The sequence below is a fragment of the Pongo abelii genome, chromosome 15, assembly GCF_028885655.2.
Source record: "Pongo abelii isolate AG06213 chromosome 15, NHGRI_mPonAbe1-v2.0_pri, whole genome shotgun sequence".
NCBI classification, from domain to species: Eukaryota; Metazoa; Chordata; class Mammalia; order Primates; family Hominidae; genus Pongo; species Pongo abelii.
This window is the reverse complement of record NC_072000.2, coordinates 23,236,053-23,258,801: the sequence shown is the minus strand read 5'-3', so window position 1 is coordinate 23,258,801 and position 22,749 is coordinate 23,236,053. Positions and strand designations below refer to the sequence as shown.

At 41.3% G+C, this 22,749-nt stretch overlaps 2 protein-coding genes, 2 non-coding genes and 1 pseudogene across 5 annotated transcripts; 1 reads left to right on the top strand and 4 right to left on the bottom strand.

Moving 5' to 3' along the window:
• Nucleotides 1–1,770: 1,770 nt before the first annotated feature.
• LOC134760020 (olfactory receptor 4N2) lies at nt 1,771–4,816 on the bottom strand. Its single transcript, XM_063715417.1, has one exon. The coding sequence runs from the start codon at nt 4,814–4,816 to the stop codon at nt 3,893–3,895; it is 924 nt and encodes a 307-aa protein (XP_063571487.1). The 3' UTR covers nt 1,771–3,892.
• A 5,033-nt stretch (nt 4,817–9,849) lies between these two features.
• On the bottom strand, nt 9,850–10,882 carry LOC134759941 (uncharacterized; annotated as a pseudogene). Its single transcript, XR_010136870.1, has one exon. The product of XR_010136870.1 is annotated as an uncharacterized LOC134759941 (transcript).
• Nucleotides 10,143–10,214, bottom strand: TRNAE-UUC (transfer RNA glutamic acid (anticodon UUC)). The gene has a single exon. It is a non-coding gene; the product is annotated as a tRNA-Glu (tRNA).
• Nucleotides 10,883–13,404: 2,522 nt separating the features above from the next.
• LOC100444177 (FAM231A/C-like protein) lies at nt 13,405–13,914 on the top strand. The gene has a single exon (XM_063715304.1). The coding sequence runs from the start codon at nt 13,405–13,407 to the stop codon at nt 13,912–13,914; it is 510 nt and encodes a 169-aa protein (XP_063571374.1).
• Nucleotides 13,915–20,194: 6,280 nt separating this feature from the next.
• Nucleotides 20,195–20,265, bottom strand: TRNAG-CCC (transfer RNA glycine (anticodon CCC)). The gene has a single exon. It is a non-coding gene; the product is annotated as a tRNA-Gly (tRNA).
• Nucleotides 20,266–22,749: the final 2,484 nt, after the last annotated feature.

Here is a 22,749-nt window from a genome sequence, read left to right as displayed (position 1 = left end):
ATATTGTTAAAATATCTAAAATAATTAAATTACCTACAGATTCTATCAAGTCCCTATTAAAATTCCAATGGCATTCATCATAGAAATGGAAAAAACAAAACCAAATTTGTATATACTTGTAAAAGACTCCAAATAGCCAAAGTAATTTTGAGAAAAAGGAACAAAGCTGGAAGCATCACACTCACTGCTTCAAACTCTACTGCAAAGCCATATTAATTAAAACAGTATGGTACTATAAAAACATGACACATAACAATGAAACACAGTAGGGAGCCCAAAAATAAATTCACACATATATGGCCAACTAAGATTTGACAAGGATGCCAATAATACACAATGGGAAAAGAAAAGTCTATTTAATAAATGCTGTTGGAAAAGCTAAATATCCACATGCAAAAGAAAGAAACTGAAGTCTTGTCTTATGACATATACTAAAACTAACTGGAAATAAATTAAAGATTTAAATGTAAAACCTGAAACTGTAAAACTACCAGAAGAAAACATAAGGAAAAAAACACCTTGACAACAGTCTTGGCAATCAATTTTTGGATATGACCACAAAAGCACAGGCAACAAAAAAATAAACAAGTGGGACTATATCAACTAAAAATTCCACTGCACCACAAAAGAAACAATTGACCAAATTAAAAGGCAACCTATCGAATGCGAGAAAATATTAGCAAACCATATGTATGATAAGGGGTTAATATTCATAATATATCAGGAAGTACACAAGTCAACAGTAAAACAACAAACAACCTGATTTTTACAATTGGCAAAGATTTTAACAGACATATTCCCAAAACAGACATAGAAATAGCCAACATGTGTATGAAAAGGTGCTCAACATCATCAACCATTGGGAAAATGCAAATTAAAACCACAATGAGACATCACCTCATACATACTGGAATGGCTATTATGAGAAGACACATGATAACAAGTGTTGGTAAGGATGTGGAGAAAAGGGAACCCTTTTACACTATTGATGGGAATGTAAATTGGCACAGCCATTATGGAAAACAATATAGATGTTCTTCAAAAAATAAAAAATAAAACTTCCATATGTTCCAGCAGTCTCACTTCTAGATATATACCCAAAGGAAATGAAATCTGTATCTCTAAAAGATAACTATACTTCTATGTTCACTGCAGCATCATTCACTATAGCCAAAATATGGAAACAACCCAAGTGTACATCAATTGATGAATGAGTATAAAAATTGTGGTACATATATGTGATAGACTCATTCAGCCACAGAAAGAAGGAAGTTTTGCCATTTGCAGCAACATAGATAAACCTAATAGACATTATGGTAGGTGAAATAAGCCAGACACAGAAAGACAGACACTATATGATCTCACTTACATGTAGCATCTGAAAAAAAAAAGCTCATCGAAGGAGAGAGTAGAACAGTGGTTGTCATAGGGTTTTGAAGTCAGAGAAAAGGGGAATATGTTGGTCAAATGGTACAAACTTTCAGCCATAAGATAAACACATTCTTGGTAACTAATGTACAACATGGATGGTGATTAATGTGTTAATTTGATTGTAGTAATCATTATACAATGTATATGTATATCAAATTATCATTTCATATATCTTGAATATATTTGATCTTTATTTGTCAATTAAATATTTATAAATTTAAAAATCTACAAAAGAAATCATTTCAATTCTATACAATAAAAAAGAACTATCTAAAAGGGAAATTAAGAAATTAATCTCATTTCCATTAGAACCAAAAAATAAAATATTTAGGAGTAAACTTAAGGAGGTGAAAGACTTGTACACTTAAACTGTAAAACATTGATGAAAGAAATTAAAGCAGATGTAAATAAATGGAAATACTTTCTGTGTTAATGGAATAGAATAATTAATATTGTTAAAATATCCACACTACCTGAAGCAATCTATAGATTCAATGCAATCTCTGTGAAAATCCCAACATCATTTTTTAAAGAAATTTTTAAAAATCCTAAAATTCATGTGGAGACACAAAGACTCATGAAGTGACATGGACAGGGGAAAAGGTGGCAAGAAGGTTTTATTTAGGAGGGAAGAAATGTGGTTACATGCTAAAGGTTACACCCAATAGGGAGGACAAAGCTCATGTTACATACAGATGAGAGAAAGGAGAGTTATCGGAGTAATTGCCTTTAGTAAAGGGGAGGGGATGGAATCTGGTGCACAGGTGGAAGGGTTTACTTCTGTAGGAGCAGGTTCAGGTCACCCAGTCTCAGGAGAAGTTAAAGGAAACTTAATCACAGATGCACGTTGTATAGTGGTAGTGATGGGAGATTAAGGAATTCTCACCTGCTACCTTTCTCAGTAAAACAGGAAGCAATACAATAAACAGAGTGAGAATAGAGAAGGATTATTTGAAGATTCAGACCACTTTTTCCATAGTCTGAATATTTTTACATGTACAAAATTTATATTCCTAAGTATAAACTTTGGTTATTATCAAAAATAAAATATTTTAAAACTCAATTTTTGACCCCCTTGCATTTGGGGTTCCAGATGTTTTGGATGATGCCCATTTAATGTACTCACTTGAGATTTGAATATGTAGTAAGCTAGTTAAAGGGAGGCAGTAGGAGAGGCTTTTGTTATACTAGGGGCAATTCGTTAGGTCCAAAGTGATTCCGGATCATCAACTTGATCCCAGGCGCATGGCTAAAATTGTAGTGTTTTTCTCAGACAACAGGTGGCTAAGATTGTAGCAAGGACAACTTCCCTGACAACATAGGTCCCTGTGTTAGTCTGTAAGGCATCTCTGGATGTCCAGCCTATAGTCTGCTCTTTCAGACTTTCTAGCGATTTTGTGAACACCTAAATCTCGATATTAAATGATGTTTTGTTTCAAATAGCTAGAATGGTTTCTTCTCTCTGACACAAAATCCTGACTGGTCTACGAAAAGACGGTCATTACTAAACTTATAGTGAAATCAATTGGCAATAAGGTCAAACATACAGCTAAAAGTCATAAAAATTTGCTAGGATTAATAAAGAAGCTCTAGAAAAAAAAGTAAAATGTTTTTGTCATCTTTTTCAGTAAAGGTAACCAACTTTCTTTTGCCACTCTCTCTTATTTATGTAAGAAAAATTGGTAGTTTAATATCTTTCAAAGTGCACTTACAAATATAATATTTTCCTCTTAATGATATTTTCCAACTCTTTGATATCTGCATAGAATCTTGAGTTTACAGCCCTAAGTCATTTATGACCCTTCAGTAGAGGAATCACTCTTTTGCTTAAAGCCACAGAATGGCTTCTTATTGTAATTGTAATAAAATGAAAACTCATATTTACTATGTAGACCATATGTCTTTGACACTACCAGTATCTCCAACTTCAAGTTTAATCATCTTCACATTGAATTACTATATTCCGGGTAACATGGACTTTATTGTATTCTTCAAATATATCAAGTTCATCATCATCTTTGAGTTTCTGCACTACCTGTGCCCTCTGTCTAGAATACTATAGCCACAAATGTTTGCATGTTTGGCTTCTTCAGTTTATCCAGATATGATCCAAAATGTCAGCTCTTCAAGGCCTCTTTTGATTATTAAACACAAATTGGTTACTCCCAATCCAGAGTCACAATTTATCATTTCACTTTTCTTTTTAGTTTTTACAGAGCAGTATCTCTTCCTGAAACTATGCTGTTTATTTTCTATCTTAACGGTGGTCTATTTTCACTAGGTTGTATCTCTTGAAGAGAAGATAGACCTTATCTGCCTCAGTAATTTCTTTCTTCAGTTCCTAGAATAGTCCTGACAAATGGGAGGTATTCAATGATTGCAGTACTTGGAAATAAACAAATCAATTTCAGATAAAATTCTACAGTCTATTTTTATTCTTTTTTTTTTTTTTTGCCCTTTTTCAGGCTATGTGCTTATTAAACACCTTTTTCATGGAAGCTTTCACTTCCTGGTTGCGAAGGGTATAAATGACAGGATTCAACAAAGGAAAAATCACTGTGTGGAAGAAAGAAACCACCTTGTCAGCTAGGAAAGCCCTGAAGGGGCGAGTGTAGATGAAGATGCCAGGTCCAAACATGAAGAATATAACAATGATACGGTTGGTGCACGTGGACATGGCCTTGTTTTTCGCCTCAGAAGAAGACCCTCGTATGCGACAAAGAATGACTGCATAGGAGGCCAGAAGCCCCACGAAGCACAGGAGTGTCATCAGGCCACTGTTGAAGACCATCAGAAGCTCCACCACAAACGTGTCGGTGCAAGCCAGCTTGATGACCTGTGGGACATCACAGAAGAAGTTGTCCAGCTGGTTTGGGCCACAAAAAGGCAAGCGGAGGATGAGGACCACCTGGATAATGCAGTGGACAAAACCCCCGAGCCACAGAGCCAACATCATTGCATAGCAGGCTCTAGGGTTCATGACAGTCGAATAGTGCAGAGGCCGGCAGATGGCGATGTAGCGGTCAAAGGCCATCACAACAAGGAGTAATCCCTCCCCTCCTCCAAGGAAGTGCAAGAAAAAGAGCTGAGTGATGCAGCCTCTGTAGGAGATTACCTTCTTCACAGAGAGGAAGTCCACCAACATCCGGGGAGCCGCAGTGACGGAGTAGGATGCATCCAGGAAGGCCAAGTTGCCCAGAAAGAAATAGAGGGGGGCTGTGAGGCCAGGGTCTGACCTTATGGTGAAAATGATGAGGAAATTTCCAGGGAGGATGATGAAGTAGAATATTAAAACTAGCACAAAGACCAGGAGCTGAATATCTCGAGACTGGGTCAAACCAAGGAGGATGAATTCTCTTATCACTGTTCTGTTCTCGCTTTCCATTTCCCTGGCCTGCAGTACATTAAGAAGCAAAATTGTTATTACTATGTCTTCCAACTAGATACTAGTTCTACAGCTAAAAAGTATTTGGCACATACAGTACTTCAGCTAAAAACAACACTTCCCATCCCTCTCCTATTCTGGGAAACTCCATTACCTTAATTTCTCCAAATTTAAAATGAAAAATGAAAACAAAATATGGTTCTCAAAGCTACAGTTTTATTCCCATTCAACCATGTGCTTCTACAGAATAATTTTCCATGTTAGGAGTCTGGTATCCTCCACGCTGGGATTCTTACATTCTTAAATCATGTAAGTTTCCTAATGGAGACACAACCTAACTTCAAATCTGAAGGTCTTTGAGTTTTTGTGGATATACTATGCTTGAGGGTTAGCTGTTTTCTTGGGACTAGACCCTTTTTCTCCTTGTCCACACCACCCCAAAATTTTCCTAGACATTTTCTTCCCTCAATTCCTGTGTAATTCCCAGTTCCTAGCTGGTAACTCTCTTCCTTGCCCTTTCTCTTATCATCTAATTTACTTCTTATTATACTCCTTTTGGTCTGATATCCTTGTACACTCTTCTCCCAGACTGTACATGAGAATCCCAAGCCATAGCTCCACTTTTGACCTAATACAGACACAGTGCTCCAGCTGTAACTCTGTTTGAGCACCACTCCTGTGGCCACTCCACACCTGCGTGCCGCTTATTTAGCACTTTTTGAGTTTCAAATACTAATGAACTCACAACACATTTCTTTGTCTGTTCCCAGTATGACACCCAAGATACAGCCTTTTAACAAACAATATGCTACAATATAAAATTTGCAAGTGTAAAACTAAAATGTCATTATCTCAACTCATAAAATCATAGCATAGATACACTGTAAGTAGCCATAAAGATACTGTAGTGTTATTCTTCCATTTCAAAGATGAGAAATAACCTGTAGTTATATTACTTAAGTTTAGAGTGAGTTTTTTTTTGCTCTGCTTGATAAGTAGTAGGATAATGCAAGTGTATACTATTCAGTTTAAATAGATAAAGAATTTTTTAATCACAGCTTCAATGAATGAATGTCCTTTTTGTGCATCTGAATAACTAAAAATAATATTGCTAGTCTAAAATCACTCCCATATTGCTTTGATTTGTAAGTTCAACCTTGTTTAAATAAAAAGAAAAACAATGTGCATTGTGAAGAAAATTCATATTTAAAATTCAGATTGTTTTCATGGAGTATACTCATTCCAGAAGGTGCACATGATAATCCACTGAAGTATAGAAAGAACATAGTAATTTATCTATATTTAGTCGGTGTATAACATTTTATATGTATCACTACATTTCATTCTTTTCCAAATTCACTTTTTAATATTTATAATGGATAACATAGTACAATGGTTTATATATATTTTATAAATAAATATGCATATATTTAAGGTTATATATTCAAAAAATGTCTTAGGGGAATAAATTTTTTAAGTTTGAAAATTGCTGGCCTACAACAAAATACAAACTGTAATATAAAAGGATATTCTTATATGATTTAACTAAACAGTGTATTTGTTTTAAATAAGCACTCTAGCGGCCGGGCGCAGTGACTCATACCTGTAATCCCAGCACTTTGGGAGGCTGAGGCGGGTGGATCACGAGGTCAGGAGATCGAGACCATCTTGGCTAACACGGTGAAACCCTGTCTCTACTAAAAAAATACAAAAAAATTAGCCGGACGTGGTGGTGGTTGCCTGTAGTCCCAGCTACTCAGGAGGCTGAGGCAGGAGAATGGTGTGAACCCGGGAGGCAGAGCTTTCAGTGAGCCGAGATTGCGGCACTGCACTCCAGCTTGGGTGACAGAGCGAGACTCCGTCTCAAAATAAATGAATAAATAAATAAATAAATAAATAAATAAGTGCTCTAGCACATGGAGTGCGGAAGGAAGGGAAAATCTTTGACAGAAAATGCTACTGCAACAGTACCTAGAAAAGAAAGACAAGAAGATAGAGGATGAGGAAAGAAAGAAGAGAGAAATAGAAAATCAAAACAGACAAGCAAACAAACACCAAAAGACAGACAGCACATCTATATAGTGTCATCTTAGGGTACGTATTTTAAGAAGCATTAAAATTATCTGCTTTATGTATCCCTAGAATGGAATAGAGTGGTTAATACAGAAATTTCTGGGTGTTACTGGCAGCCACATGTGGAATTTATGAAAGTCATACTTTAACACATCATCATATATACATATGCAAATACCACATGAACACACACATATGCACACAAATACATACAAACACACACAAAATTGTAATAGGAAAAAATATTTTGTAGTTCCTCCAAATGAGCTTTTCTGCTCATGCCTTAACCTTTCCCCCTTTGCCAGCCATTTGTCTCAACATTTATTCTACTATCTGCCTATATAAATATTTCTTTAAATCAAGAGCCCCTTCTACAGTCGATGCTTGAACAATGCAGGAGTTAAAAGGGCAGACCCCCTGTGCAATAAAAAATTAGCACATACCTTAACTCCCTAAAAACTTAGCTTCTAGTGATTACTGTTGATCAGAAGCTTTGCTGGTAACATAAACAGTTGAATAACAAATATTTTTATGTTTTATGTATTATATACTATATTCCTACAATAAACTAAGCTACAGAAAATAAAATAAAACAAAATCATAAGGAAAGGAAGATATAAATACTGTTCATTAAGTGGAAGTGGATCATCATAAAGTTCTTACCGTTGTCGTCTTCCCACTGAGTAATCTGAGGAGGACAAAGAAAAGGAAGGGTTTGTTTTTCTGTCTCAGGGGTGGCAGAGGTGGAAGAAAATCCACATATAAGTGGACCTGTGTGGTTCAAACCCATGTTTTTCTGGGGTCAACTGTACTTACTCATGTTTTATGCATCCCACATGCTAACATACAGTGAGGTATTTCTTGATGTGTTAGCATTTAACAATATCCCTGAGACATTTGAGGATTTCTGAAGGACTTTGAAATTGAAGGTTGTAAGCTCTTCCATTCTGCCTGTGTCCCAGCCTCACTGTTATTTTTCCACTGTTTCTTAACAGATGGGATTCTGTGCTACTTGACATCTTGATCAACTTTCTTCCCTGTCCCATTTCCATCTTTGAATTATCTCTACCTTCTCTAAATGGTGGTTGGAATAGACGCAGAGACTAATCAGATGAGCATTCCTCTAAGCAAAATAAAATAAGTTTCTACCAAAAAAAAATCCATAAATGATGGCATCATCAGAGTAAAGTGTTCCATTTTAGCCAAATTAGTAGAGAAAGTTCTGTCAAAAGTCTGTACCATACCCTCCTCGCTGTATCTCTAATCCTTCTTGCCATTTTAGCTAATTCGTGGATTGATCAGTTTCTGGCCATGATGACACACTACAGAAATAGGGAAGATGAAGGAGAAGGGTTCACCGCATTTGCAGGGTGGAGACACAGAAACATCTCCAGGCAACTCTGTGTGTGCATGCCTGGAGTCTGAGTGTGGTCAGATGGGCTCCTGGAGCCAAGTGTTTAGAGATCCTATGTGCTTACTCCCCCTCCTTCCTTATTTTTCGTTTTCTCTCTTTCTTTATTCATCAATAAGCAGTTCATTTTCTTTTTTTTTTTTTCTCATTGTGATTTCTTTTCCCTGTTAATTTGTTGCCTGTTCTTTTCCCCTTCTCTGTTTCTTTCTGGCTCTATTTATTTTGTTCTCTTTAAATATTTTTCTTTATTATTTTTTTCTTTCTTCTCCCTTACATTTATCTATGTTTTTTCACTCTGATACGTTTTCACTCTCTCCATTTTTTCGTCTATGTTCATGGCTACTCCATTCTACCCTACACCTGTCTTGCTAATACATCTAAAACAAAACAAAACAAAAAACAGAAAATCTCATTGTCATTTTCTTTCCCAACAAGACTGAGAAATGTGTGTGCTTCCCACCATCTTCCATTTTAAATATTAAGTCTACAAAATGAAAATATATAATTCACTCTTCAGTAATAACCATTTATTTTAAGTGGTATTCTTGCAATTGGCCAATGCTGAGTCACTTATCAACTACTTCATTCATATATATATATATATATATATATATATAGCTTGTAAGTGAACCTGATAAAAATGAGATGATTCACCTTTTTTTTTAAAAAAAGAAGTTAATTTCATTAGTAGCATCCTAATGAAATAAATATATTGAATACAAATTTCAAAAATAGGGATGTAATATTAGTAGTAATAACTTACTAACTACGCAAGGTTAGTAAATTATTTGAGTATGAAATAATAAGTTTTATATTTTCTAAAAAGTGTGAATCAGGCTGAGAACATAACAGAAAATTTAATTTATACTGATGCTGATGATGAGTATATAAAGCACTAAACAAACGTATAGATTCTTAGCCAGAAAATTTATTCATCAATTAAATGAGATGGTCAGATTAAATGGCCTCTAAATTCCATTTGAATGCCAGTTTTTTAGGCAATGTAATAACATAAAAGGATCCCTGATTTGGGAATCATTTATCTGACTCTCATGCCTTGACTGAGCAATTAACTTATTGTGTGATTCTGGGGAAGTCACTTAGCTTTCAGAAGCCTGAGTTTTCATCTACCAAATAGTTTAATGTATTGACTCTTTGGGTCTGATGGGGGTAACATGAGGATCAAATGAGGTGATGATGGTATTAATATGTAATTCATTCAAGTATGCTTCAACCAAAGTTAATCCTGAAAATATTTAGATGTTAAAAGTAGTTATATTGAATGGACAGAATGCTGCTAGATCTTTTGTCAATGTCTTTGAGTAATCCCTGGGATAATGGTAGTTGCATAAATCTGAATAGTTAATAGAGAGAAGTTGTGGAGGGTCAGTAATGCCTTCGTGTAAAATTGCCAGTACAGCTAGTGGTTTGTATATCAAGCTTTTTTTTGGTTCTACAACTTTCTGTCAAAATTCTGTGAATGAGTGACAGAACCATATGCAGCAGAAGAAACTTTCATACCTGTGAATGTGAAAATGAAGAGGTCAAGGACGGGAAAGAGGGTGGGCTTATTGGGTGCAGCTCCCCGGGGGCTGGCATCTCTGCACGGCTGTGTACACCTGAGCGAGACGCTCAGTCGCTCTCTAAAGCTGCTTCCGCGGATGAGGGACACGGAGATAAATAGGAGCGCTGTGTCGTGAGAGATGGTCCACCAGGACTTGCCCTCCTTCGCCCGGCTTTGCCCCTCGCTGCGGAGACTGTTCTGCCTCTGGCCCTTGGAGCAGGCCGGCTGACAGCCTAGTGAAGGAAGATTCCTGCAGGAGGGCGGCCAGTGCAAAACAATTCCCTGACCGGGAATCGAACCCTGGTCGCGGCGGTGAAAGCGCCGAATCCTAGCCACTAGACCACCAGGGACACAAGGCAGGGTGTCTTCTCTACCTTCTTCCGTCAGAAGCGACAGTTTCCCTGAACTCTGGGAGGACTTGGGCCTTGTGAGGGTCGCTCTTTGCTCCTGGAGTCTCTCACAAGGCCATTCCCTCCCTGCTTTCTTCAAAAAAAGAGCCCGCAAGCGACACACCGAGGGCTCCGCCAGGGACACCGAGGCCTCGAGTCCCGAGTCCTGGAGCGAGTTGCAGCGACCCGGCCGCAGCTCACCACTGAACTAGAGATGCGCCTTTGCGAGGCGGCAGCAAGTGACCAGCAGGTCGTGCGTCGCCAGGTCCGGAGCCGCGCACCAGGTTGCCAGGAGGAGGCGGGAGCGGGGTGAGACAGGGGCATCCTCTGCATCCTAAAGGACCCAGACGCCAGCACCCTCAACATCATAAGGATTCAGACGGATGCGGAAACCGAGACCAGCTGGATGGGAAACTCTTTCCTGGAAGGCTCCGGGACCCTCAACTGGTCTCCGACCTTCCCCTGCAACCGTGACACCTGCCATTTTCCCATCTTAGGCGATGGCAACGCCACCCTTCCGTTTGCTCCGGGCCAAACTTCCAGAGTTTCCTCTGACGCTGGACTTTTTTCCTCAGATCCAAGATCCAACTGGTCATCAATTCGTGATTTCCCATCGGCTAAGTGCGTGAGCATTGATTTACACGCGAGTCTCTCCACCTCTGCGGAATGGCTACTTCGGGGTAGGGGAGGGCCGGTGGATTGCAAGGTGTTTAGCAGCATCCGTCGCCTCCGCTGACTAGATAGATGCCAAGGGGTTAACGTTCTCCCTCCCTGCTTCCCCTAGTCGTGACCTACTGTCCCAGCGGGGATGGGAGAGGCGTGTAAGGGCGAAGTTGCCCCCTCTTGAGAACGACTGATGCGCGTTGTCCTGCTCTGAGCTTGTGCAGAGGACTCTCCAGATGAAGGCTCGCGGGTCGATCCAGCTTGAGACCCCTCGGTCTCCCGCACAGTCGGACCTTGGGATTGGAGGCTTTTAACATCTCCACATCATGAGATTCGAAACCTTTAGGTCTTTTCTTCCATTCTGTCCTCCAAATCGGCCTCTTCCGAGCCTGTCGACCACGGCCATCCAAGCAGAGGGCTGGGTTCGCTCAACGAGGCTCCTCTCGGCCCTCCTGGAGCTTCAGACCTCTTTTGGTTGCAGAGAAGCTTTATGGGCCACTTCCTTTGGCATCCCCGGGGGCAGGTGCGCAGTGCCCGGGAAGAAGAGTTTGACTGCGGTTCTCGACCCCCGGCGCCCAAACTCCATCACTGTGCGCGCGCTCTTCCAGGCTCCTGCTGGTCCCACTCGCCGGGAGTTAGGTCTCGGGTCAGCCTGAGCTCCCGAGACGCCCAGTCCCGGAAGGACACGTAGGGGAAACCAGCTGCTCACTTTGGTCCTGTCCGCAAGGGACCCCTTTCTGCCGGGAAAGAAAGGCGGCGAGTCCTGTCCTGTTGGGTAGGCAGAAGAGAGAGGTCCCTTTTATAAGGGCATTAGTCCCATTCAGACTAATGGGACTAAATCCAGAGACTGTGCTGAGTGTTGTGGATTTTTTGCATGTTCATCCTCTCCGCAGACAACTGGAGATGTATTGTCTCCAGAGGGTACAATAGAGAATCTTCCGTCACAAGTCAGCAACCAGCATATGTGAGTGAGAGCATGTGTCCCACTCAGAAATGAGAGTGTACTAGTCCATTTTCACGCTGCTGAGAAATACATAACAGAGGCCGGGATGAAAAAGAGACTTAATTGGACTTACATTTCCATATGACTGGGGAGGCCTCAGAATCATGGCAGGAGGCAAAAGGCACTTCTTACATGGCGGCAGGAAGAGAAAATGAGGAAGAAGCAAAAGCAGAAACCCCTGATAAACCCATCAGATTGTGAGACTTATTCACTCTCAGGAGAATAGCACAAGAAAGACCCACCCCCATGATTCAATTACCTCCTCCTAGGTCCCTCCCACAACACATGGGAATTCTGGGAGATACAATTCAAGTTGAGATTTGGGTGAGGGCACGGCCAAACCATATCAGAAACGGATGAAGTGACAGCATATCCTGATGTGTGTGGTGGTTTTATGAGTTATTACCTATTTCAAAATTTATTGCAATGTATAAAAAAGAACAAGGACTTGTTCTATCTGACTTTAAGGCTTACTATAAGCTATTATAGACAAGGCATCAGGAGTGACAAATAAACAGACTGAGTTAAGAGACTTGAAACTGATCCACAGCTATACAGTCAATAAATGGGTTTTCAATAAAAGCAGTTCAATAAAAGAAAATAAATCATTTCAATTAATGGACTTTTATATGGAAGTGGGGAGACCAACAATGTTATTCTCCCTCACACTACACACAAAAGTAATTTCAGGTGCATTATACACCAAAACTTAAAAGGTAAAGATATAAAGCATTTCAAGGATACTTTGTGACTTGTTGGTAGGCAAAGATTAGCCTACCAACAAGCAGGACACACAAAAAATATATATATAAGAAAGACATGATAAATGAGACTTCATCAACGTTAGCCACACCTTCTCATCAAAAGATAGCACTAAGAAAGTGAAAAGGCAAGCAAGCCACAGACAGAGAGAAAATAGCCACAAAACGTATCTGACCTCCACACCCTGCAATTATAATTATAGTGGTCTGGTACACTGCACCTAGTTTCTGCTGGAGTATTTTCTGGGTGTATCTAATGAGTAAGAGAGGGCCCCATGGGATACTCCTTCAGTTCCCAGATGAACAGTGGGAAAGACTCCACGTTGACCAACCCCAGGGGCCTGAAAACCCAGGTCCTCAAGGAGGGTAGAGGATACCTGGACCCCGACCCAGACCACTGGATGGGCTGTACCAAGAGACCCAGTAAGAGAAGGGATTTCCTCCTGCCTCAGGTTCTCTGTTCTTCTGTGGTTAGACTACCTGAACCCAACTCCCTCCCCAAGCACTGGAGATGGGCTTTTCCAAGGGCTGGGGATCTTGCTGTCCTGAGAACAGCTGAGCAAGGGGGTCGAGGAGGAGCTTGGGTGGTGGAGGAGAGGAAACCAGCTAAGATGCATGAAGCAGTTGGCTATACCAGGCACAGAGAGGACCCGCTGGGACCCAAGAGCCTGCACATGAAGCCAGGCCTTGGGCCACCTTGTTCCTCAAAGGGGTGCCTACTTCCATGGGGTCTTCAAAGGGACTGTGGAAAGAGAGGCCTTCAGACCACACCTCTGAATGCTTTTCCACCACAGCATGCCCTGTGGCCTTTATCCTGCTGGTGTGGAACAGTCAGACCCCTGCAGGGCTGCAGAGCCTCTATACTGGGCGGCATCCCAGCCTGAGTGTCAGAGCTCAGAGAGCAGGCCCCCAAGCAAGCAGAGAGGAGGGCACCTTTTGGACAGAACGTGTGGGACAAGAGCGATGGCTCATCCGTTCAGGTTCCTCACAAAATGAGAGTCAGGAAGATCAGGGCGCAGACCTGATTTCCCACCCAGGGCTGAAAGCAGACAACCAGAGGGAGAGCAGCACCTGGGCCAATGAGGTAGAAGACAGAAGACCTCAGTGTACTCCTGCCCTCAACCTCACCCCCTCCCATCCACATCCTCCACGCCCCCTGACCACCTTCCTCAGAAGTGTAATAGGAATCCAGATTCCCCCTGGCCTGGTTGCTGCGAGAGGCACGGTGGCCTGATGGAGCCTGAGGCAAGCGTGGGAAGATGTGGATTGTCTAACTGGAGGTTGGGAGTTCAGGGTGCAGAAGGAGAAGCTTGGAGTGCAGGGTTTGGTGGTATGTGTGTGGCAGTAGGCAATAGAAAGAGACAACTAGGTCACTTGAAATACCATGAGAATTCAAATGTAGAAAATTCCCGGGGAAGTATACGTGCAGGCATTCACGAGATCCAAAAAACAGCTGCTGCATAACTGCATGTTGCAAGCAAGCCCTAAATTGCTGATTTTGAAACAGCCTGATGGGTTCACAAAGACAATTTCTGAACAGTCTTAAAAGCAGAGGTGCACTAAAGCCACTGTGCCCTGCAGCGCAGGATCCCAGAAAGTTCTTTAAGGACAATTTATGGAAGATTTTTGGAGTTGTCCTTGGTAACCCCCAAGAATGTTTTGGTTAGTAGAATTTTAGATGTCATCAATTTAAAAATTAAAACTAAAACTCTGGAACTCATAGAGAGATAAAATTAAGAGAATACATTCACTATCCTGAGTAGAAAGATTTCTTATAGAACATAACAGGCTTTAAAAATAAAGAAAAAATATGGCAAAATTTCATCAAATTAAATGCTTTCAGAACTAAAGTTAAAATCTGAAGCCACCCAACCAACTGGACAAACTGCTTCTTGTCCAAGGAGACCCCAGAGAAGTCTTAAATACTGAGTTCCTGCCCAGTATTTGGAAGCTCAGACACCTCTCCTTATACTCTCTCCCTCTTGTGGTTTAGACACAACTGACCAGCATTATTGTTAAAATAGAGACCACAAGAATGACAGAACAGACTCCTTATAGTAGTAAGATGCCATATTATAAACAAGACCTAAGGCCACGCCAGGCAAGGTTAAGTCATGCACCCCTCAACTTAAAGAATAAACTATGTTCTAATTGCCACAGGTTTTTTTCTTCTTCCTTTTTTTCTCTAGCTAAACAAGCACTGGCCTTGAGATAAGCAATGCTGAAGCACTTGCAGCTCACCCATTACCATAAACTGACTGAGCCCTCCCTACACAAGCCATAACTACAGCTTTGATTGGACAAGAGACTGATTTCAGTAACTTTCTCTTGATAAGAGACCACTGGCTGTGGACTGGTTCTGGACAGTTTACAGAGGCTGTGCGCTTGATTGCCTTTGTGTCCCTGCTTCACCTTTTGAAGCACAGGGCCTAATTATAATGTATTTAAATGTTGTCTCCACCCCAAAGTGAACATGGGTTGCATGTAACAGGCATGTTTACTCAGCATGCATGCAGCAGGATTCCTTCATGAATATTTAGAGTTCCTCCTATTCCCTGTTGAATACGCATATGTGGCCCACCAGATCAACATAAATCCCTGTTCCCCCCTCCCCTCCCTGAAAACCTACTTTTCGGGTTTCAGCAGGAGGGTATGCCTTCCAGTCCGTGGGAATGGCCACCTTGCAGGCTATAACCCTTTATAAAAAATAAAATTTCCCTTCTAAATTTATAAATTGTGTGATTTTTCAGTTGACAGCTTTCAGTCAGACTTTTCACTGACTGGGAAAAGTCGTTTGCAATATATTTATTTTAAAAATGACTCCTCAGGATACAAAATCAATGTGCAAAAATCACAAGCATTCTTATACACCAATAACAGACAAACAGAGAGCCAAATCATGAGTGAACTGCCATTCACAATTGCTTCAAAGAGAACAAATTACCTAGGAATCCAACTTACAAGGGATGTGAAGGACCTCTTCAAGGAGAACAACAAACCAATGCTCAACAAAATAAAAGAGGATACAAATAAATGGAAGAAACATTCCACGCTCATGGGTAGGAAGAATCAATATCATGAAAATGGCCATACTGCCCAAGGTAATTTATAGATTCAATGCCATCCCCATCAAGATACCAATGACTTTCTTCACAGAATTGGAAAAAACTACTTTAAAGTTCATATGGAACCAAAAAAGAGTCTGCATTGCCAAGTCAATCCTAACCCAAAAGAACAAAGCTGGAGGCATCACGTTACCTGACTTCAAACTATACTACAAGGCTACAGTAACCAAAAGAGCATGGTACTGGTACCAAAACAGAGATATAGACCAATGGAGTAGAACAGAGCCTTCAGAAATAATGCCACACATCTACAACTATCTGATCTTTGACAAACCTGACAAAAACAAGAAACGGGGAAAGGATTCCCTATTTAATAAATGGTGCTGGGAAAACTGGCTAGCCATACGGAGAAAGCTGAAATTGGATCACTTCCTTACACCTTACACAAAAACTAATTCAAGATGGATTAAAGACTTAAATGTTAGACCTAAAACCATAAAAACCCTAGAAGAAAACCTAGGCAATACCGTTCAGGACACAGGCATGGGCAAGAACTTCATGTCTAAAACACCAAAAGCAATGGCAACAAAAGCCAAAATTGACAAATGGGATCTAATTAAACTAAAGAGCTTCTGCACAGGAAAAGAAACTACCATCAGAGTGAACAAGCAACCTACAGAATGGGAGAAAATTTTTGCAATCTACTCATCTGACAAAGGGCTAATATCCAGAATCTACAATGAACTCAAACAAATTTACAAGAAAAAAACAAACAACCCCATCAACAAGTGGGTGAAGGATATGAACAGACACTTCTCAAAAGAAGACATTTATGCAGCCAAAAGACACATGAAAAAATGCTCATCATCAGTGGCCATCAGGGAAATGCAAATCAAAACCACAATGAGAAACCATCTCACACCAGTTAGAATAATGATCATTAAAAAGTCAGGAAACAACAGGTGCTGGAGAGGATGTGGAAAAATAGGAACACTTTTACACTGTTGGTGGGACTGTAAACTAGTTCAACCATTGTGGAAGTCAGTGTGGTGATTTCTCAGGGATCTAGAACTACAAATACAATTTGACCCAGGAATCCCATTACTGGGTATATACCCAAAGGATTATAAATCATGCTGCTATAAAGACACATGCACACATATGTTTATTGCGGCACTATTCACAATAGCAAAGACTTAGAACTTATCCAAATGTCCAACAATGATAGACTGGATTAAGAAAATGTGGCACATACACAGCATGGAATACTATGCAGCCATAAAAAATGATGAGCTCCTGTCTTTTCTAGGGACATGGATGAAGCTGGAAACCATCATTCTCAGCAAACTATCGCAAGGACAAAAAACCAAACACCACACGTTCTCACTCATAGATGGGAATTGAACAATGAGAACACTTGGACATAGGAAGGGGAACATCACACACCGGGGCCTGTTGTGGGGTGGGGGGAGGGGGGAGGGATAGCATTAGGAGATATATCTAATGTAAATGACGAGTTAATGGGTGCAGCACACAAACATTGCACATGTATACATATGTAACAAACCTGCACGTTGTGCACATGTACCCTAAAACTTAAAGTATAATAAAAAAAAAGTCAAAAAAAGACTCAATTCCTGAATATATAAGAGAACTTTTGTAAATCAGTAATATAGAGCTAAGCCAAATAAAATAGGGCAAAATATTTGAATAGGCTTTTGCAAAGGAGAATTTCTTATATGCTGGAAGACATAAGAAAATATGCTTCATAGTATTGCTCATTAGGCAAGTACAAATTAATTCCACACTGAGATATCACTAACCACTCACCAGTGTATGGCTACTTTTTTTTTTTTTTTTTTCCCTGAGACAGGGTCTCATTCTGTCACCCAAGCTGGAGTGCAATGGTGAGATCTTGACTCACTGCAACCTCCCCCTCCTGAGTAGCTGGGACTACAGGTGCCTGCCACCATGCCCAGCTAATTTTGGTATTTTGAGTACAGACAGGGTTTTGCCATGTTGGCCAGACTGGTCTGAGAGCATAGCTACATTTAAAAGTTAGTACACCAAATGCTGACAAGAATTTGGTGCCACTTCAACTGTCATCACTGGTGAAAAAAGCATTCTAGAAGACTGGCAATTTATACTAAGGTTAAACTTATACTAAGGTTAAACTTATACTCAGGTCATGACCCAGCAATTGAAGGACTTCCATGAATCTCAAGTGCACACAAAGACTGTTATAAGAATATTCATCACAAGAATTCAATAACCCCAAAATTGAGAAGTGATCTATGAAACTACATGGATATATCTCATGGGTATAATGAACGTAACTGCAGAAAAAAGGCCAGATATATTCACTCGTGTGAACTTTAAGAACACGCAATTGTAACCTATGGGAATAGACATCAGAATAGTGATTAACTAAGAGGACACAGGGTGGAAATCGCCTGGACAGGGCCTCTAACAGGCCTTTTTCAGATCATGGCAATTTTCTATAACTTGAGCTGGGTGGTGATAACATTGATCAAAACTAAAGAAATTGCACTAAAGATCTGGGCACTTTATGTGAACTGTAGTTTATTTACTGTTCTCATTGCTTGAACCTGGGAGACACAGGTTGCAGTGAGCCGAGATTGAGCCATGACACTCCAGCCTGGGTGAAAGAACAAGACTACATCTCAAAAATAATAATAATAGTAATAATTTACTGTTCTCCTAAAAATTAGTGGATGGGGAATGGAGGCAAGCCAGTGCAGACCATGACAACTCTTTTAGATTTTATTGTAAACTCATTAAAAACTCGTTCTCGTTTTGTGTTCTTAAAAAATCCCACTGATACAGCCGTTTTCTCTACCAGAAAAGACTATAACCACATTATTTCATCAGTAGAAGCTACAGACAAAGGACCCTTGAGAGGCGGCATCTTCACCTACGGGAATTTTTTCTGCTCAATTGTGAGACAAAGAGCATGTCCACGTTTTCCTTTTGGCCAGGCCGCCCCATAGTTTCTGCACTGTGGGCTAAACTCCAGAAGCTGGCGCCCTTCCGGGCCAGAGGTTTACTCTGCTCTCTGGAGGCTGCTAGGATTAAAGGCAAAGCAAACGACGGGTCTATTAGCCACAATTGCAGGATAGAAAACACTGCTGTGACTCACATTAGAACCCAGGTTGCGGCAAGCACAGCTACAAGTATTAACCACTACACGACCACAAAGCCTGCTGACAACCATTGCACTTCTTATATTTTTTTAATGTAAAAACACTCACTTTTTTATCTGCTTTATTCTTGGACGTCTGCAGATTTTCGTGCTTTCCTCTCTTTCATGCGCTTCTCCGTTTCTCTCCCCATTCTGCTGCATAATTTAAAAAAAAAAAAATCTCATCTCTCAGGATCCGGCCACTGCCTCTACAACAAGCCTCCTGGGAGGTCTCTTTGTCCCATTGACATCTCTGCCTTCTTTCGCTGCTTTTTTTTTTTTTTTTTTTTTTTTTTTAACGGAGTCTCGCTCTGTCGCCCAGGTGGAGTGCGGTGGTGCAATCTCGGCTCACTGCAACCTCTGCCTCCTGGGTTCAAGAGATTCTCCTGTCTCAGCCTCCCAAGTAGCTGGAATAGCAGGTGCATGCCACCACATTCGGCTAATTTTTGTGTTTTTAGTAGAGACGGGATTTTTCCATGTCAGACAGGCTGGTCTTGAACTCTTGACCTCAAGCGATCCATCCGCTCGGCCTCACAAAGTGCTGGGATTACAGGCGTGAGCCAACGTGCCCGGCCAAATTTCAGGCCAACACCTGTCGACACACATTGCCAGACACACGGAATCCCTCGCAGAACACCGATGGGCCCACAAAACACGCGGAGGCTGCCGTGGCTGACGACGTTAGCAAATTCGCTTCACGGTGTCTGGGGTACAGCCCTGAGGGTCCACTGGCCACCTCTGCGCAAGGACCAGTCTCCGCCGCTCCCCTCATCTCCACGCAGATTCTTCCCCACACACCTTCCCTTTCTTTGGGCCGCTGAAGCCTCTTGGACCTCTGAGGTGACTGTCCTGCCCTCAGCTTCTCTCCTTCCAAGAGCGTCCTTTCTTGATCCTCTCCACAGTGGCTCAGCGGTAAGCCCAAGGTCCAGCACGCGAATCAGGAACCTGATGATTCTTCGGGTTTGCAGGGATCCGCCCCGTGAATAGATGAAAGTAACAGGTACCAATATCAAAACTGCAGTGACTCACCGGAAACACTTCACGCTTCCCACTTCGCTAAGCTGTTGGAGTCCAACAATTGCATGGGTCCTGGGTTAGTGTCCTGAACGTCTCTTGCCACTACTCTGGTAACTGTTGTCACTTTACCTTGTGGTGGCCAAGCCCCTAAATGCACTATTAGGTTATGCAGTATAATTTTGCAGCGTAAAAGACGGTAAAGAGCCATAATGAAGTGAAAAAGACCCTCCTGCATTGGCCGGGAATTGAACCCGGGTCTCCCACGTGGGAAGCGAGAATTCTACCACTGAACCACCAATGCCTCTCAGCAATCCTCTGGAGGATAACAGAAAAGAGTATCCAGAAAGACTTACAAACTTCCAAGTGCCTTTCTTCAAGTGTCGACTAAAAGCTAACAAAGACATCCGAACCAAATGTTTTTATAGGAAACTTTTACTAGACAAAGTTATAAATATCAAAATAGCTCATTTGGTGGATCAAACTACTAACTCTGAAAAAGGTCTTTCTACCTGCATTATAAACCCCTATAATAAAACATCAGAAATTCATTCATGTTTCTTTTTTCTAATCCTAAATCTTCCATTGTCAATCTCAAACTGCTGCCTTAGAGGTTCTGAGAAGGTAACCTAACTGGTGGTTTAGGTAAGTAAAGTTCAAATCCAGGGAATAAATAAGAAGCAGAAGCAGAATTAGAAGAAAGAGGAAATAAAAGGACAGAATCAATGTACAGATAATGAAGAAACAAAGGTTGGTCCACTAAGTTAGTCTTTTGTCACTGGTTTTTTTGGCAAAACAGTAATGATCGGTCTCGTAATCATTATAATACTATTATTTGTCTGCTGGAAGATGTATAAAGCATTTGAAGGAAATGTGATATGAAAAGATGAAGAACCCTTGCTGTCAATGTTTCATTGTTTGGGAGAATCCCAAACATATGCTTTGATGTATTAGCTATGAAAGGAGTAGACTAGTTTAATGAAATATTGACCGGTCAAAATATTAACATATTAGTCTTTTGATGAAGTTCAAATAGTAGAGAGATTTCTTTCCTCAATTTTCAATGGAAACATTCAACTGAAGAGACAAATCCAGAGTTTTCCCCACATGTTGGGTCTGGGAGTCATTATGACTTTTTCAAAGACAGGAGCTGTGACATGGAATCATGCTTCTTCCCTAGCTGAGAAGCCAAGCTAGGTCCAGGCTGAGTCATAAACTTGAGCCCACCAAGGAAATCACCCTTCACATTGACCTTGCAGAGCTTTGGCTGTTCTCTGTTCTTTACCCAACACCCAAGACACACACCAGCTCTGGCCAACAAACCTTAACGTATGATCTATATCAACCAGAGCTACATTTATTCCCAAATCTCCTTCTAAAATACAAACCTGTACTTTCTACTCTCAACTTCTAAATTTACAAAGGCCTCATATGCATCTCAGAGTCACAGATGCTAAAACTTAACCGGTTTTCTGAGGATTATTTGGGCAAGGGGTATGCATTCAAAATCTTTTGTATATAGATAATTTGTGTGGTTTCAGAATATTGACTCTATGAGTTCCAGATGCAGATTTAGAACCTTTTTTAAAAATATTTTGTTTTTGTTGTCTCGCAAATCAGCCAGATCTGCAACTTATCAGAGTAAAGCGAAGCCAAGCAGGACACTTCCAGGCGATAGAAGAGAATGAAGGGAACCTTAAGGAATTTCTGGAAGCAAAGCTAATATTAAGCAGGCCTCTTGCTGGCAGACCAGTGGAAATTGTAGCCTGGTCAACAATCTGTCTAGATCGAGGAGTTCTAAAATGTAGCCACAGGTTCAACTACTTTTCTGTTTGTTTCCCAACCTCGATTAAACTCACTAAATTAAGGGACAAAAAGAAAAACCAAAAAACCACATTTCCCACCAGTCTCGAGCCAAGGGCCTTTCACATGTGAGGCAAACATGATAACCACTACACTACAGAAACTGCACATACACTGGAAAAGGCAAAACATAATCATGAAAATCTTAGATCAGCCATTTCTATTATTGTTTCCAAAGTAAGAAATTCAACTGCATTTTGAAATTCGACTGAAAAAAGCCCAATAAGCACCAGCCATCAAGAAGACTATGGCTCCCAATAGGCCCAGGCTTAGCGTTCCGCAGCTACCCCCAACAGGAACACCATGGGGACCCACACCCGGGCTTCAGGATCCCGCATCCTCCCCTGGGTATCCAGTTCCAGAACTAAGCGCCCTGTGCGGGATCCTCCCGGCTGACACTCTTGGCTCCCAGAAGCTGCAGGAGCCGGCGGACTTTGAGCGTCGGAGCCCTGGGCGCCCCGTGCCTCGCAGGAGTGTGGACGCTGCCCTTCTAGGGATGGGGACCCCGCCTCGGAGCCTTTTCCCCCGCGCCAGCTGTCAGAGCTCTTGGCTCTTCCCGTCCTCCCAGGAACCGTAAGACCCTCCTTGCCCTCCCTTCCGCAGGCCAAGGGGCGCGGGCTGCGCGCTCTTTCCTTGCGGACCCTTTGGCCTCAGCGCCTGGACGTCTTCCTCCCAAAGGGCATCCTTCACTGCTGCTGTCTCTTAGTCTGTCCCACTCAATGTAAGTAATAGTTAATCACACTTTCAAATTCTAGCAGGTACCGTAGCAAAGGCTGTGTCTCAGGGCACTTGGCTGTTTAAAAATACGGGCACATCAACTCAGGCCAAGCCACGCCTTCATGAGGCCGAGTATAAAACCCTGGAAGACCCAGGGGAAGCCCACTTAGATTTCACGATCGCTCCTCTCTCCCTCGTCGGTCTTCTG

What these genes read in the sequence shown, in the direction of transcription:
- LOC134760020 (XM_063715417.1), bottom strand. Translation starts at nt 4,816, where the DNA reads ATGGAAAGCGAGAACAGAACAGTGATAAGAGAATTCATCCTCCTTGGT.
- LOC100444177 (XM_063715304.1), top strand. Translation starts at nt 13,405, where the DNA reads ATGGGGTCTTCAAAGGGACTGTGGAAAGAGAGGCCTTCAGACCACACC.